This window comes from Embiotoca jacksoni, unplaced genomic scaffold (genome assembly GCF_022577435.1).
Source record: "Embiotoca jacksoni isolate LCO1_2020_lvr unplaced genomic scaffold, fEmbJac1.0.p SCAF_5, whole genome shotgun sequence".
Taxonomy (NCBI): Eukaryota; Metazoa; Chordata; class Actinopteri; family Embiotocidae; genus Embiotoca; species Embiotoca jacksoni.
In genome coordinates this window covers 16,442,926-16,461,418 of record NW_027185403.1, presented here as the reverse complement: position 1 = coordinate 16,461,418, position 18,493 = coordinate 16,442,926, and the positions used below count along the sequence as shown (strand labels likewise).

At 41.4% G+C, this 18,493-nt stretch overlaps 1 protein-coding gene across 1 annotated transcript in view; it reads right to left on the bottom strand.

Moving 5' to 3' along the window:
- Window positions 1-18,493, bottom strand: part of tenm1 (teneurin transmembrane protein 1) — a 170,528-nt gene that overhangs the window by 79,136 nt on the left and 72,899 nt on the right. The window contains exons 6-7 of the mRNA XM_069171293.1: window positions 13,893-14,066; window positions 2,868-3,070 (exon numbers count right to left, since the gene is read on the bottom strand). Coding sequence (XP_069027394.1) covers window positions 2,868-3,070; window positions 13,893-14,066 — 377 coding nt within the window. The remainder of the gene's footprint in view (window positions 1-2,867; window positions 3,071-13,892; window positions 14,067-18,493) is intronic.

The window sequence follows — 18,493 nt, the reverse complement described above, 5'->3', positions numbered from 1 at the left end:
TGAACACAATACAACGACATAATCACAAAACAGCATTATCATCCAGCTGGAATGAGCAAGTGGGGACTTCACAAAACCTGCATAAATGCAACAGGAATTTGCAAGCCAAACCTTGTGCAGTGGCGTGTGGCTGTTGTTGGGTGAGCTGGGTGAAACTGAATTGAATGCTATTAGAAAACTGCCTGAATACAAGAATATGCGGGAACAGCTTTAGATGCGCATATCAAATGCAAACTCAGAATCCAAAGAAAAGGGAAAGGGAAGGGAAATACACGTCCATGGTTTCTCAGTCGTCCACCAGACATGTGCTACAGGAGTTGGCTCAACAACTTGACATGCTGCTAATAGCATGGGCCGACTTCACCACCCAGGTTTTCAATGGAACCGGCTATTATTTCATCTGTCTCAACCTTTCTGTGCTTCTTTTACTTCCTCTTTAACTTTCCCCACCACCCTCCTCCCTCCCTCCCCTCCTATCCATCCTCAAACCTCCTTGAACTAGTAAAGCACTCGCTGAATCTTATTCCCCCTGAGGGCTGTGTGTCACACTAGTGTCAAAAACAGCTAATTAGACCTCTTCATGCAGGCGAGAGCAGGGGCACGCTGATGTTAAAAAGCAGATGACTCAGTGTGTGTTGTATTTTTGTCTGTATACGTGCGTCTTGCATAGCACAATGCTACAATGCTGTTCGACACCGTGTACAGCATACAGTATGTGTGCGTGTATTGTTACTGGGACCGTGCCGGAGACACCGAAATAATTTCCTTGCCAAAACAATGCACGTCCACACTTCTCAAGTCTGTTAGGGATATATTTCTGTTCATGTGAGGAGAATCTCTCCTTCCTAACCCTATTTTAGTTGGCAAATAACAAAACTTAACATCACAACCAGATTATTCTGCTGAGTCTAAGCAAGTAAATACTCCTTTTTTTCCATCATCTGTTACACTGTTTTTATACAGCCGAACTCACAATTTAATTGTCATCATTTGCATAATTTCTGTTGCTGGTGTCAGAACAAGTTTAAAATACTGATTTGTTCACAGCTCATAAATGCTACCTTTTAAACAGGCAGACAGGAATTCATGCGCTGCTGCACTGAGGTATCGATCAAATTGTTATTTTGTTCTCCTAAATTTGCCTGACAAAACATGCATAAATAAAGTTTATGGAGACCTGTCTGACTACAAATCTATGTTTGAAGTCAATAAAATAGTTTGAATCATCAAAAGGATTCACAACTTCCAACTCTGTGGTAAAATGATTCTTTAAGCAATCAAATTGGTGACATGAAATAGCAAATCAGAAATGACCTTCTCCAGCTTTCACATTGGTTGAAATTGCAGCCTACTGTAACGCTGGGTTTGGTTTTACGAGCATGCAGGCAAAGACGAGAACACACAGAGCAGAGATGTCGAGAAAGTCAGAAAGACACCGCAGGTGGTTAATAGAAAACACACAATACAAATCGATTTTAAATAGACATATAACAAAAAAAAAATGTTTTTCATAGATTTTAAATGAATCATTCTTTGCACGATAATAGATTCTATATCAAATGTGATTTGTATCCTTCAGAAAAAAAAAAATCGATGAGCCCTGGGCTATTTTCAGGGTAATTTCACTTCCATTACATTGCAACTCTTATCTTCGTCACTATAAGGGTTGGCCATTTGAGTTGTATCTTATGTCTTTCATCATTTGATATTGAAATACTTGCAGGGTTTTAATATTAGTCTTTAATGCAAGCAAAAAAAAGGATTGTGTCTCATGAAATAAGGCATTATAAGAACCAGGATGGTGAGATGCTCTATGACTCGGCAGTTTGAAAAAATATGCACTTAGTGCCTAACGGAAATAAACGTCATTGTTCTATTCATTTAAGTCTTTTGACCACAATGTTTGAATCATTGCTATTAAAAGCGAGTACATTGTTTACTTATCTTTTTGTAGGTCATTTTTATGGGCGTTTTAAGCCTCTATACTGTATGACAGTGGCAGTCTGGACGGCCAGGACCTGAACCAGGGACTCACTGTTCAGGGCATATGTGACAAAAGTAGTGTGCACCCAAACCTCTTAATGTCAACCCAAAAATACATTGTTTTGTGCTAATTTTTCAAACAAAAGGGGATGTAACGTTAGACCTATGTTGGAGACAATAAAGAAATTTGCTGTGATCACAAAGAAAAAAATAGTGTCATCTGAAAGAGTAGGTTCGGTTGTTTAATTTGATATGATCTATGTTGTGAAGCAAAGTAGCAGGAGTATGAAAATAGGTGAGGATATTAGTAAAGGTATTACTTTGCAGATGTTCTTTTGATTACTTTGGTATACAAATGTGCCTAACATCATTACAAAAGTCCAGTTCCGCTCTTTCTTGCGATGTGTGTGACAAGTTCATGACTAATTATAACAAGAGTAGTGGGTGTGGAGGTGGACGCAGAGCTGCATGCAGACTGTAACTATGGTTATTGAGATGTACATTAAAAATAATTTCTCTCACCCACACTTTGTCGCACAGACTCAGCTTAGGTGTTGTTTTATTTCATATTTGCTGCACCTCGCAGTGATCACTACTTCATGAGCAGTTCAACAATAAGAAGTGAATTTGGACAGACAGCATATCCGCAGGGCTCGAAGGGTTAAAATATCCCGTTGTGAAATCTGGATCGAGGCACAAACAAAATGCCATGTAACCAGCTTCGAATAAGCTCTTTGTGTGCGGCCAGTGTCAAAAACGCCTTAGTGTGGATGAAAGCATAAAACGGAGAGAAAAAGGTGCATTAGTGTGAATGTGATCTGTGGTCGTTGGAGCAAACAAGCCCATCTGGGTGAACAGCATGCTACAACAGGAGCCTTCTTTACCTGAGTGTGTGTAGGTGGTATGTTCCTGCGTCCATAGATCCCCAGCAGTGCGTTGTGTGAGAGGGAGAGATTGAACTTGATGTAGGTCGGATGGTGCACAGTCATATGAAACCTCCAAAAAAGTCCCGGTGGGATTGCCTGGTTCTGCTGGGTTCCTATGTCGAATTCTCCACGGTCAATGGCCCGGCCTCTCACCCACTTCTCTGCAGGTAAAAAACACAGACAGGTGATACCGCTCAGTCACATACTGGGGATTTATCAAGGTGGATGGGGAGTCCTATTCGGTATCAGAGGGAGCAATTAATAACAAACCTGATGTCTTCAAGCATCAGCGTGATCAGCGGCTGCACTAATGAAGTGAGACTGAATAGACGTCAGGAATGACTGAGCGCTGGTGAAAATCCTGCTTTTCAAGAGAGCATGCTTTGGCAGTCCTTTCGATCAGATCTGCATAAAGATGAACTGCTTTGGAGAGGAAGTGTTTTGTCTCAGAACTGTCTACTGGGGCTTTGTCATGTGCTATATTAGCATCTTCTAACAAGAAAGAAAGTGCATGTGTTAGCATGTGTGTGAAAGAAGAGAGATGAGAAAATGGGAGGAGGGCAGGGGCACACACACACACACACACACACACACACACACACACACACACACACACACACACACACACACAAAGACAGACGTACACGCATGCATTCACAAACAGCGTCATGGCACACAGATAGTGTCTTGAATGAGAGTGTGTCTTTGTGTGGGAAGAGAATAGGTCTTTCCAACAGTCCACTGGCCATCAGCTCCTCTCCATAAGCCTTTATCAACCACCAGGCCAGAGTCTTTTGTGTTGGGTAGCGGGCAAGGCTCTCCAGCCCTCTTTGTGTCGGCCTTTATGGAGAGATATATCTCTGCTTCTAAACTAAGATGGAGGAAATACGGTGACAGAGGGGAGCCAGCCGATCGTTACGGCCACAAAGGCAGAAGAACAGTTAGGGGCAGATTCATGGACGAGTCCGCTCGCTCTCAATCTATAATGCCTGCAGCTTTACCACTCCATTATGGCGACACCATGCACACCCACAGGCTAGCCAGCATATATCACAAGTACTGTCACACGGAGAGGGCGGCAGAGAGTGCAGGCTTGTGAGGTACTTTTTTAGCCATGCTAAATGTGGCAATAGCATTCTGTCGCTCGGTCTACAACTTTTTTCCAGACCTCTCAATAATAGTAATAGGATGTTTAACACAGACACTCATGATACCCAGCGCATAAATCCTCCTGACTTTGGTGATTCCCTGCCATTTCTTCCTGCACCACCATGGAATTGACGTTTGAGAAAAATGGCTTATTATTTTCCCATTGTGCCATTATCAGGTCAAATTACTTTTTTAGTACTAATTAGCAAATATGGTAACACTCGACCCTTAGATCGTCTAAATGGAAACCCTGCTGCTGCTAAACTACATTATGTGAGTACTGTAACTGTGAGCATGTCAGACAACAGATGTTAAAGTTATTAATTTACCAATTTACAATCTCCCAGATCTGCTATCATGGCTGTGGACTTTTTGAATTTATAACCTACATATCAAAGACAAACTGTGTTTTCTTTCATGCTTAGTGGAGTTTTGGGATTTGTTAAAAAAAAGTAGTAGGCTACGTATTTCATCACATCCTGAAATGGGCTGATGTGAAAAATATACACAAATATTTTGCACATGGCTCATTTACACGTCTTAATCTAATTATAACTACATTAGCACAGAGCTATTCATGAGGGCCAGATAGGAAGATCACTGGGGGCTGCAGGGCTGCACAACATATTTTGTCAATTAACCTCTACAGATAACTCTTAATGTTAACAGATATAATAAAACATGGAATAAACTAATCGCATGCATCCCTTTTGTAGGATCAATTTCAGAGAGCAAAGTAAAAGATGAACATAGTAAAACAGTATAATCCTGTTTATATTTCTATCAAAACAATTCCAAGCAGACATGAGCAGGTTCATATCCTTTTTTGTTAAAGGTGAAAACAGTGAAACAGCATCCAGACAGGCATCTTGAGGGCCACTGAAAATTGAAGATTCTACATACTACTCGAGCATTTATAGCTCAGAGCACTGCTGTGCTACAATGTCTAGCATGGCGGCAGCATTAATTGTTCATATTACAAACCCGCTCTCATAAAATGCCAGTTTATATTTATCTTCTTCTTTAACAGTTTACCTAATTGAAAAAGATAAAATGCTTACTGTTGTAATTGAACAAGAATGAGCTGGGAGAGAGGGGGCGGGGGAAAAGAAAAAGGACAAAGGGAGAGAAGGATGAGATTGGGATAACAACAAAAACAGAGTTCGAGAAGGTTTGTAATAAAAAAAAAAAAAATAAAAAAAAACAGTCAGGTACCCTGTATGAAGCATGAATTGTTGCTGTACTAAAACCTCCACCAGACAGAATAAAAGCAACTTGGCAGAACTAAGGTATGCATTCATGCATTCCTGCCGAGTCTACCTCAGCACTCTATTCCTTTTAATGCTAATCCTCACTCCTGTGCCTCGCCACGAAAATATAAAGGCCAGCCGAGGGATGGATGTCCCGAGGAAAGTAGTCTTTTATTCAACACTAGATGAATAGGACATGAATAGGGCATGGCAGTTGGCAGAGCACTGGGAGGCAGACAGGCGTGCAGGCGGACCAGCAAACAGGCTGACTGGCAGGCCGGCGGGCAGATGAGCAGGCAGATCCTTCTGATGCTAATTACTGTATAGCGCCTCTCAGAGTCTGATGCAACAAGGGGACAGAAAGCGGCGCTCAGGTCAGCCGCGAGGATGTGGGGTGGTGGGGTGGGACACAGAGGGGTGGGGGAGTTGTAAAAAAAAAAAAGAGGGGGGGGATCATGCCCATAGAGAAGGTGGGGGTGTCAAGTTACAGCTGCTGATGCAAGAAAGAAGAAAATCCCTCCTTGCATGTCTCTCTCCTTCTGTCTCAGCAGTAGAGAATCATCCTGCAGCTCCAGTAAAAAGAGGTGAGGACTGAGGCGTTTTGGGAGTCCCGCAGACACCAGACAGTTCGCACAGTGACTCGGGCTCATTCAGGCCTCCCGAGCTGCTCAGATTACTGCTGTCAATCAATGCGTTCCACCCTTGTATCTGCACAGAACCTGAGACCATCCTTTGAAGAGATCTTTCAAAACAGTAAATCTCTGTTTATTCCTACTTGGCAGGCAAAAGGACGACAAGCTTAAGCGAGACAATATATGAACAGGGAGGTACATTTCCCTCACACCTTTCTATCTGGTGCCTTTAAGAAGAGAAAAGCTGCTTGAAACTCACACTTGCGATTGGTTACTTGGAATAAAAATAAACAACATCGCATAAATCTCCTCTTATGCTTCTCATCATTAGTTGGCAGCAGGAGCAAGTTGTAAGCAAAAAAATAATGTATTAAGGTTTATTTCAAAATCTTGAGCTTGTTTAAAGGGGCGATGAAAGTGTTGCAGAGCTTGTTCATGTCTACCATCAAGCACGACGTGGCCTTGATGGACATAATGAATCGTTAGTGGGCAGGTCCGCCATAACCAACATATTGTACATTACAATAATGATGCTGCCTCAGCCAATTATATTGGCAACATGGCACGGTATACACAGAACACAGCTAATGCCCTCATTGACACTATTCACCCTCAATATGCAAACACATGTACACACTGCAGCAGTTTCTGCTAAATTAGCCCCTTAAAAGGTTGCCAGGCCACAGGGCATCTGGATCAGGACGCTGTTACATTTGAACTTTTAACCTCTCCCATTTGTAATGACTCGCTAACATCTCCATATTGTCAGCCTTCATCCCTCTTACAAAGCGGGAGTTTCTAGAAGTCGATGTGGGTTCGCCTGCCCATCCATCTGTCGGTCTCTCTCAGAGTGTTTAGTGAGTCTAGTGTGTGCATGTGTGTGTGTGTGTGTGTGTGTGTGTGTGTGTGTGTGTGTGTGTGTGTGTGTGTGTGTGTGTGTGTGCCAGGCCAATGAAGGAGAGGAACTACATTAGGACTTGGGACACAAGGTCTAATTAATTTCTCTTGCCTACGGGTTATTCAGGTAAAACAATTACACCTGTAATCTATTTTCAAAGGAACTAAACTGTCTTTGCAATTAATGTTATTATCCCTCAGATTCTAATGAAGCGGGGAACAGACTAAATGTGCAGCCAGGGTCTTGGTGATGGGACATGTCTGAGGGGACCGGAACTGTGTGTGTGTGTGTGTGTGTGTGTGTGTGTGTGTGTGTGTGTGTGTGTGTGTGTGTGTGTGTGTGTGTGTGTGTGTGTGTTATGGTCGATAGCGAAGCGCAGCCCTATGTGCGAATCTCACCCATATTGGCGCAGACAACATTAATAGTGGTCCAAATGCAAGAGAGATTGAGTTTGCCGCAGGATGAATAAAAATATCACAATGGGCAAGGTCTCTATAATTACTTGGATTCAATTAAGGGCCTTTTGAGCAGGTGGCTTAATAAGCTTTCAGCCTCCTCTCTCCACTGTGCAGACTAATGAGTGTCAGTCAGAGTCAGGAGAAGATAATGCTCTTGGCCTTAGGGCTTCCATTACTCACTCATCTTCACCTTCTACAATCAGGCCTCGGGCTACATCTGTGACAGACATGTCTGCTCGTTCACAAACTCGTTCACTGCACGGCACTTACATTGTTACACATGTAATATGTGTTGTATAAGCTGACGCACATAAAGTACTTGCAGTTTTTTATTTAAAAAAAACTAAAGCTTGTACCATCTGGTCTCAGAAGAGGCCTGGAAGGAGCGAACCAGCTCAAGTGAAGTGCAGTTTGGTGATGATCTGTGAGTGTTTGGACCACACACTCAATTTTCCTTCTTTCATTTAAAAGCCCTGGAATGTTTGGTATGTCTCAATATATTGCTCAGCCATTCAGCAATATATTGATTACATATCGACTTCTTGATATGAAACTAATTATACAACAAGTAGTTCCGACCCAGCGATCTGATTGGTCAACTGTACATTTGGAAAATGCTCAAATCAGCATGACAGCACACCCTGCTCATCACTAGAAATAGCACTGCGCCTTCTCAATGCGAATATATAATTGGAATTGAATTTCATATAATTTGCAAGATAGTGTTGTTTTTACTTGTTATAGGTCTATTAAATGTGACCCATTTGGTGAAATCGGGTCTCTTTTGGTCCTTATTTGTCGCTCTGAGCACTTAAAATCCTAGCGGAGGCCAGCTTGACCGGTTATGATTTAACACATGACACTGGTGCTAAAATCTTAAAAATACATGACTCCATCGATATCTTTTTTCAGCGGATATCTTATTTACAACGAGATTGAGTGAGCTAAGCAGTTTGGTGTTTCTATGTGCTGTATTTATTCAGTTTATGAAACGATCTCTGGAAAGCAATAAAACGGACTAGATCTCGTCTCTGTTGCTAGGGTCGTTGCTAAGGGTCAGACTAAGTCCTGGAGTAGTCAACATTGTATACATTACACTCACTACACAAACCTGAGCTGTCTGACTAAACTATGTAAAAATATACCTATACTAAGGGTGTGCCATATTGTAATGTGCACAATAATACTTTTCACATTTTTAAGATGAGAAAAAAAACATTGTTGCAACTAGCATGGCTGAAAACAGCTGTGTTTTATATAGAACTTGAATTTCTTCTTAGTTACTGATGTTTACAAAGTGAAAAACTGAGAGATAATTATTTTAATTTAATATTTGATGGCAAACTGACAAACTATAACACTTATTATATAGTTTGTTCTTGAAATTATTATTTCAGGGGTGTATTGCCCACCTCAACTCTATTCACTAATACTCTAATACAAGTAAAAGTCTAACCTTTAAAACTGTGTTTGGTAAAAGTACAAATGGATTAGCATAAAAATGCACTTTCAAAGTAGTTTCAGATTATAATGTTATTACTGATGCATCCATCCATCCATCCATTATCTATACCCGCTTTATCCTGAATAGGGTCACAGGGGGCTGGAGCCTATCCCAGCTCACACTGGGTGAAAAGCAGGGTACACCCTGGACAGGTCGCCAGTCCATCACAGGGCCAAAGACAGACGGAAACAAAGACCATTCACACTCTCATTCACACCTGAGGGCAATTTGTAGAACCGCCAATTAACCTAAGACATACTGTAAGGCATTACTGATGCACTGATGTGTAAATGGCACGTCAATGTTGGAGCAGAACAAAGCAGGGCTAATTTTTTTCACCTTACATATTGTTCAATTGTTCAATCTGAAACAATTAATTTCATCTTCTATACTTGTGGGTTTTTATGTCAAATTATAATCAGCAAAATAACTACAAACTAAATGTGTTAGGAAAAGTAGTGGTTACATTTTGAGTAGCAGTATATATGTATATATGGCCACACTGTGGCCAAAGGAATATTTTTTTCTTTTTCTTTCTTTTTTTTTTTTTTTTATCAAAAAGAAGATCTAGCTTGTTTACCAAGAAGATAAAATTGACTTTGATTGATTCATTAATTTATTTTGCCTTTGATGTCAGAGCCTAAGACATCAATCTACTGCTCTCAAATGCCAAAGAGTGAGTGCTCCAAAGTCCTCTGCTCTTTATAAAATGGGCCATCAACACCGTAAATACTGACTGAAATCATGTTGAACTTCTTCAGCTATATTTGGATAAGATGTTTTGAATGCAGGCTGAGTAACAGACAGACATGTTGCTGCTGTTAGGCTTTCTCAATTTGAGGTGCTTAAGCAGGGGGTTCACTAAATGATCTATACTCTCTCTGCATGTGAGTCTGTGTGTATGTGTGTATGTGTGTGTGTGTGTGTGTGTGTGTGTGTGTGTGTGTGTGTGTGTGCATGTGTTACATCCTGAGACTGTATCCCAGCGTGAGAAAATCAATGAGACCAGTGTAACAGCGACTGAGTCCATCAGCATTTGCACACATGCACACACTCATCTTGCTCCCACACACACATCTGCTTTTCCCACATACATACACACAACGTGCACACACTTTTCTTACTTAGCTCCGCACATACACACTGCTCAGCCTCACACCCTTCCACTCTCTCCGCACGCAGTCTGGAATATTGATGTGCTCTTTAAGAGCCCTCCTCTCTGTCTGTGTCACATTCCATCCATCTCCAAACCATTTCCAACCACACCATCAGATAGAGTGAAAACAATTCAGCACTAACTCTCCTTTCATACAGTGGTTTATACAATAATCGCATTGGCTCAGATGGCATTCCACTAGCTGCGCATTTCATCATCTTCACTTTATAATGAGGCAATATGCCGCTCTACTGTATGTCAGTTTGTATCATTTGATATCATTAATAAATCCGCCATTTCACGGTGAGTGATATACTATTCTCAAACTCTCATGTACTTCATTAAGACAGGGAATCCACTGACAGAAAACTTCTTCTCAGGGCACTTCTGCTTTCATCTGCACCAGAGGGATTTCTACGTGTGTGTTCATGTGTGTGTGTGCGTGTGTGTGTGTGTGTGTGTGTGTGTGTGTGTGTGTGTGGCGCCATGTCCGCACGCTCTTATGCATGCATGCATGTCTGATATAGAAATAGAGAAAAGAGAAGGAAAAGTGTCCGCGCCTGCACATGCATGCGTGCACATGAGCCCCGAGGTCGATTATCAGGGGGTGAGTGGCAATTAATGTAGCACTAATTAGAGAAGCTTTTATGTGTGGAGGACTAAGAAGGGCTGCTGGTGATCACTGGAAACTGCAGGAGAGATAGCAAGAAGAACATAAAACACAGCACGTGCGCCTTGACGAGACACTAGCCATACGCAGATGACACAACATGTCAATTAGTATCCAGCACAGGGGTGCAAGCTGTAAAGCAGATTATAATTCTGTGGCGCCGGATCCTGATTTCGGCGTAAAGCCAACAAATCAAACAGAAAGCCTATCTTTGAGAGAGCCTATCTTTATTGCATTGAAGTTGACATAAAAACAACAACACTAAAAATACCCCAACAAGAATACAAGAAGATTACTACCTTCCAATCATTCCACTGAGCTCGTTTCATCTCTCCCTACTGTGTCATCAGTTTATATCAAAACAAGCAGAAACTGATAACTATCCTCCAATCGGTCTCCTCTGCTATCTTCATGGTCCCACTGTTATGTTGTTACTTGTGTTTATAGAAGTGCATCAAGACTAATTTATTCAAAAATGAAAAGTAACATTTTGCATCTTAGTTTTTGGGGACAAAAGTAATGGAAATTGCTTCTAAGATGTTAAATAAAAATTTCACTTTGACTCTTGGGTTTCTTTTTTGTCTATCTATCAATCAGATTCCTCTCCTCCCATCACTTTCACTCTTTCTCTCCCCACGATGACATGTTTTTACCCTCTCCATTCCCCGCAGCCTCCTCTCACCATCCTTTGCGGTGTAATCTAGGGGATTGTGTGGTCTCTTGGTGTGAGAGGTGATGGGTACAGCAGGATGAGCGTGATAATCTGCCACACTGGATTACAGCCTAATCTCTAATCTCTCTGGCCCTCCTCTGCCCAGGGACCACCTCCACCGTGCCAATTTTATTAATCTGAGCCCCCTGCATCAACGGCTTAGCTTTGCCCATTTTGATTTCCCCAGCTTTCATCAAGCATATAAAGCAATAGGAGTTGAAACAATAGATTGTTGTGACGCAACACTCAGAAGTGAATTCCGTGACCCCTGCCTGCTCTATTGGAGGATTTAGCTACTGATGAGAGTGTTAATCCTCAGAATGTGAGGATTCATCAAGAATAGTTGCTTTAGGGATGTCCCAGGTTGCCTAAATTGCAACGGGTTGCAGTTTGCCTTGCACGTTCTCCATATAAGTGCTGAACGTGGGCTCCAACAGCAGCCGATGTAATATCCATCAGAGTCAGACCAAGCATGAAGGTTGCTGTGTCCTGCCTGACTTCATGACCTGAAACACTCACAATTAATGTCCCATATCATGGGGTTAAATTGGTGTTGGTAATTCCTCTGGCTAGTTGAGAGACGGCAGAGTGGAGAAAATATATTCCAGTCACGTACTGGCTAAGAGGCAACATGATTAACCAATTACCTAGCCTTTCTAATAAATGAGTAATCAGTTCGAGGCTGATCTCTGGACTGATGTCTCTCCATCGTATTGGATCATTCTTTCTGCTGAGAGTGTTATATATGCAAGCTAGAGTCCTAATGCACTGATTGAAATTTATGACAATGGATATATGTAGTCACAACATGTCCCAGCCATAATATTTATATGCTGTTTACATATTTACATTTGGAGGATTTTCTAGTCTAGCAGCCATTTCAATAATTTTGCTTTTATTAAATCTAGCAAAGCACAGAGTGCCCTTGAGGGATTTCTGTTTCATAAAATGTTCATGAAGAGAAAAACACTAAAAAAGCAATGACTTCAATATTCTGGCGAAGGTATAACAATTATTTGTATGTTACCTGCCTCAACATAGTATCATACCATGTACATTCAAGACCATAAATATTTTGGATAGTTGCAATTTTTTTCTTCTACTCAATTCAATTTGAAATAAATAAATGGATGCCACATTAAAGTGTCAAGTGTCCATTTTAATTTGAGTCAGTTCACATCAGTATTAACAGAACTGTGCGTGAGATAAAGCTCATTGAGCACAGTGCCACATTTGACATGCCCAAAAATAATTGGACACGAGAGTTCAAACAAAAGAGTTCAAACATGGCTAAATGTTGATTGAAACAATACATATGAGAAGTAAAGTAGTGACCACACAGGTGAAAAATATAATATATATATAAAAAAAGAAGAAATATATCACAGAGATAACAAAGCATGCTGGTTTGTTGGTTCCATCCTAAAAATAGTAGTTGTGAGAAACTGATGCACTGAGCAACACAATGACTGATTGGAAAATAATTTCCATGTTGAAAAATAAAATCCTTTCAGTTAAGAATGCTCCCCAGGAAGGAAGTGAACATCTTCCTTTTAAACTTCAAGCTCCAAATTGTCTCTTTTCGTGGAATAATTTCATTCTCATCCCTTCTAAAAATTTGCCACGTACATTATCTGCACTGCAACTGGAGATTTGGGTATTTTGCACTTGGAGCGACTTATGCAGCCTCGGGGCGGTAGCCTCAAGCAGAGATGAAGAGCAGGCTACAAAGATCTGATGAACTCCTTTCTAATGCCACACCCCCAGATTCTTTCTTTTTATTTTTACATTTTCAGAATTGTAATCATAATTGTTTTCAGCTCCAGCCGATGTCGACTCAGGTGACATCAAGTGAGTAATTTTCATCAGACTTCACACACGGCTCCCTCTGGAGATTCAAAGGGCTTTATCCAACTTTTTTCACATGTGCAGTATTGCCAACACCTGTAAACATGCTTTGATGTGTAATCTGGAAAAATACATGATGTCCAGTTTTAATTAAGGAGCAACTGCAGCATTACAAAAATGGACAATTTAACATCTGCTATGAACTGAGTGATGTTCACAGACGAGCAACTAAAACAAACCGCAGAATGAGAACAGTGAAGAAAACACTGCGTCTGATTGATTGGTTAAAGCCTCACGTGAAGTTAAGTTAAATATTTACCTGACCAGGTCCAAGCTTGTCAGGAGGGATAGGTGTCCATGGTAACTTAGACGGGATTTGTTTAAACCTGATTCATAAAACTAAAATAGATAATACAACTATAAATAAATAAAGCTGTACAATAATCCAGATTTATGGAAATTGGCCTGGCTCAAAGAAACCAGCCTCGAGTTTAACTCCACACTTGTCTTTTTGCTTTTTTGAAATGTCAATACAAAATAAAACTCTGAGCCATTGTTCATTTGTTCATTCAATACATTTAACATTTACTACATTTTCAAACCTCTGTAATACATTTGTTTTGTTGTTTCTCACGGGCAAATCCTGTCGATAGTTGAGTGCAGGACATCTGTTATTACGGTGTGTACTGTGTGTGTGTCAGCTCACCTCTGTCACCAGCGTGTGTGTTTTCAGGGTTGAGTGTGTCCAGCAGGTGAATGGAGCTGGTGGGTCTGCTTTTTCCGCGGTCCTCCTGTTGATGGTCCGCTGAGCTCAGGCCGTTCTCATACAGCTGGCTCTCGCCGTGCCGCAGATGCCAGGTCAGACCTAACAGGTGGACCGCTACACACACACACACACACACACACACACACACACACACACACACACACACACACACACACACACACACACACACACACACACACACACACACAGCCAAAGAGAAAGGAAAAGAGGAAAGAAAAGATCATTATTCAAGGCACGCAGAGGGGTGTGTCTGAATCTTCTTTAATGCCCATCTTAGAGCACCTCACTCTGTTTTATGTGCTTATTAGTGCCCGACAAGCAGTTGACAATTAGCAAATACACAAAGAACACATTCACACACACACACACACACACACACACACACACATACACACACACACACACACACACACACACACACACACACACACACACACACTCTCTCACACATTGGGTATGCGCACATGTACATGCACACATGAGCGCAGAACGTGGCAGAGGTGGGCAATTAAGGCAGATCTTCAGAACCGGAGCCCAAGGCTGGTATTAAAGCACTAACACAGTCTTTTATGCATGACTAATGATGCTTTGAACGCTGCTGCTGATTCACAATCCATATGGGCCTTTTAAACAACAAAAGGTATGGGAGGGTACTGGATTCCGTACTGGATCTCATAAAATGGTTTACTAGAACAACAACCCAACATGCTGTTAAATAAAAACAACTAACACCTGCACATTATGGAAATCGCAAGGTTGTCAATAAAGTGTTTAATAAAACATTCGCCTATCTCTGACCAATCATGAGGCTCCATTCATTTGAGATTGCACTTGAACATTGCTTTAGTTTCTTACTTTAAAAGAATGTAAAAAGGTAATGTGCCTCCGCAGATAGAAGGAACAAAGCAAATGAAATAAATCATTGCAGTTTTTTTTTTACCCCTCTGACACATTTGGGACATCAAACAAAAGCAAAGACTCAAATCACAAAGTCACTATGTGCTGGTGGCAGTCAGAGGATGGCTGCTGCATGCAGATCAAGGTAAGGAACTTCTAACGACTTCAAACATCTTCACTGTATGTCCTCTGTCTGCTGATTGCCGACACCCAGAAAAAAGTACTTGACACGAGCTCGCTAACACTCGCGCAAAATGGTTGCTTAAAAAAAACAAATCTACAATTAAACAACATAACCAACACAATCACACAGGTGCAGCACGCTCACACAAGCGTGTAAATGGACCTGTTTGTTTAATGTATGCTTGCGTGCACACATACACCTACACGCTCATCCACACGCGATCCCCAGCTGATGAGGAATACCTAATTAAAACTCCAGATAGTTCAAAGCCATTTGCAGTTGCTTTCTAGTGCAAAATCACAAGAAAAAAAAGGAACTATTTTCTCTGAAAAATACAGTAAATCTATGATGAGCTCTGAGAGTTGAAGCCAACATGGTCCCATGCTCCACTCTGGCATCAGCAAATCATACATTTCAACTTCTGACTATCCCTAGTCAGTGTTGGTTTAGCTATCTACTCATGCACAATATCAGCTCTTCAAAGCAGAACACTGACGATTACTAGGGCCATGAGGGAGACGTCATGCATCATTTAGTTCAAACTAATTGAACTGTCAGTCTGTGACGAGACCAGACATGGACACGCACAGATTCTTCACATCAGTGTGAGTACGAGTCGCTCATTTTAAAATATCTTTTTTTTTCCCCCACCACAGTAGTTTTCTTATTTTCATTTTAAAAGATGCAGTGTGATGGATTTTCTCATTAACACATCGCTGTGAGATTAGCCGTGATGACTCATTCTGAAAAAGAAAAAGAAAGTATGCCAAACAGTAACCTAAATGATCTGCCTTGTACGTTTAATTTCATGGGTTTAGTTTCCGGCGCAGAAACCCTTCTGGTTGTGCGGCACTTTACGTACTGAATCTTTAGCAGGCAGGTAGACAGAAACTCATCGAAAAATATATTGATGTGGTCAGAATCACATTTTATTTAAAAATGATAGATTTAGATTTAATCCCTCTGAGATTTCCTTTAAGCTACAGCTCATTATTAACTCTATTCTATTGCATTTGGACATGAAATACAGTATTGCACCTAAAAATGTAGGTTTGTATTCATCATCACTGTTTGTATTGGATTATATTTCACAGTGGAGTGGAACAACCTATCATAGTTTCATAAATTAGTCTGTAAGAGTGCTCAGTGAGGGATGACAAGTTATTCCCAAACTGATACATTTTGCATTTCCACCATTCAATCTCTCATGCTTCATTCTCTCCTCACTTCCTCTCATCTGAATTGCTTTTCTTGCTCGCCTTGTTCTCCGGTGCTCCCCCCCACACACACACACCTCCCACACGCACACACACACACACACACACACACACACACACACACACACACACACACACACACACACACACACACACACACACACACACACCTCTGTTTGCCAAGTGTTACCCACTCCAGTTATGACTCTGCAGCGACAGTCCTCACCCGCTCTTCTATCTTCTCCTCTTCACCACTCCATTCCTCCTCAAAAGCCCCTCAGACTCTACTTCTCCTGCTCCTGCTCATCAGCCACTCTCTCTCCATCTCTAACTCTCTTGTTTTATGGCTGTTGACCTTTAGCTGGAACACTTAGCATCTAGAGTCACAGAGCACGCACGCACAAACACACAGTGGAGCAAGGAAGCAACAAGGACCATGGAGTTTAATGAGGAGAGGATGGCGGTAAAGACTGAGAGTTTGTGCCTATGCTCTTGTACTTTTGAGGAGCTGATGTCCTAACAGTAATATCAAGACTTGTGAAGATGTGTTTGTTTTGCACTTGACCATGTTAATCATGGGTATTTAAAACTGAAGTACTGACAGAGCCCCAAGCAAGGACAAGACTAGGGCTTTCATTTAAATGATTGGTTGCAGGTGTCTGGCAGGTGGAGCGTTTCCATGTGTTGGACGGGTATGAAACTCTCTTGGTTGAATCAGTAAAAAAAGAAGAGCAACTGCTGAGCATGAAGGTTTGTTCTTGACCTTGAAAATTATTTTGACATAAAGATCCTGATTTAAAGACCACTTTCATATGCACAAACGGAGCTGACTCAGTTGTCATTGGGACATGTTGTTGTCCTGAGTTATATTGTTGTCATAAGCTCCAAACAGAGTCAGTGAGTAGACCTTGAGTTTGGATTATATTGTCAAATGAGCAGCTGTATTAGTACTGTATATATGTGGCTTAAGAAAAGGACAAATGGACAATCATGTGTTCATAAAGTCGGAAGAAGACAAGTCAATAACACATTCCTAGCAGGGCCAGATTAAGCTGTGGTTGGATGTTGACGTTGGCCCCTATTGACACCCTATTTTAATGTTAATGTTAATGCATGTTAATTTGGGTTCTGTCGGCAAATTAATTTATATATTTCCACTGAGGCAACGGTGAATTTAGCAGTGTAAAAACATTGCATAGCATTTTAGGAAATGCATTTACTTGTTTTCTTGCAAGAGGATATATGCACAGTAAATATGAAGCTACAGCTAGCAACTGGTTATCTTAGCTTGGCATAAAGACTGGAAACCTGGGGCTAGCCAAAAGGTAACCGAGTCAACTTGCCACCGCCTCCAAAGAGAGGAGTTGTATGAATTATATATTGGCAAGAAAGCACATGCATTATTTCAATCAGGAAAGGAGTGGAAAAGCAGGTCACATCTGTTGGAGACGCATCAGCTGACTGAGATTCTTCAAGTCGAGCCGTCACACTTTTTTTCAGGTTTAGGAAGTTTATTTTACGCACAGACATCGAATAAAGCCACTGGACCCCTAGCCAGAGTGTCAATGGACGGGAACTCTGCATTAGCCTCCACGCTCACACTCATGTCAACGTCAAGTCAGTCAGCCCTCAGAGCAGGCAGGCAGCCACGAGCGAGTTACCCCTTGATGGAGGCATATAAAGGACAAGGCGGTGGCAGAAGAAAAGGAAAAGGACTGACTTGTCGAACAACCAAATCCAACTTGAGTAACAAAATTGTCAGAGTACAACCCTAATCATCAACGGTGGTTTCTGTGTGAAGTTGCAGTCAGAGTTTGGTTTGAGTCTTAACAACTGCAAAAAATACTTATGATGAAAAGAATCTTTTAAAATAGGAATGTAGAGTGGTAAATAACACCTCATCCCTCTTCTCAAATCTGTTACTTGCCAGATCTGATCCATTTTGTATTCTTCGTGTGGACACATACAACGCATACACACTCACACAGAAACACACTTAGACACAGCATGCAGTCAGTTATGCGAGCAGCATGTGCTCAGCATGAACCTTCACTCTCACCCTCTTTTTCTCCGGCCTGTCTATCCATCTCTCTCTCACCGTCCATCTCTCCCTATCGTGCTCTTGTGAAAACGCACATAACCGTCACGCGTTAGAAAGAGACTCCGAGCGAGTCCAGTCATTATAACCGGAGAAGCAGCGGCAGCACAGTGGTGACAATGAG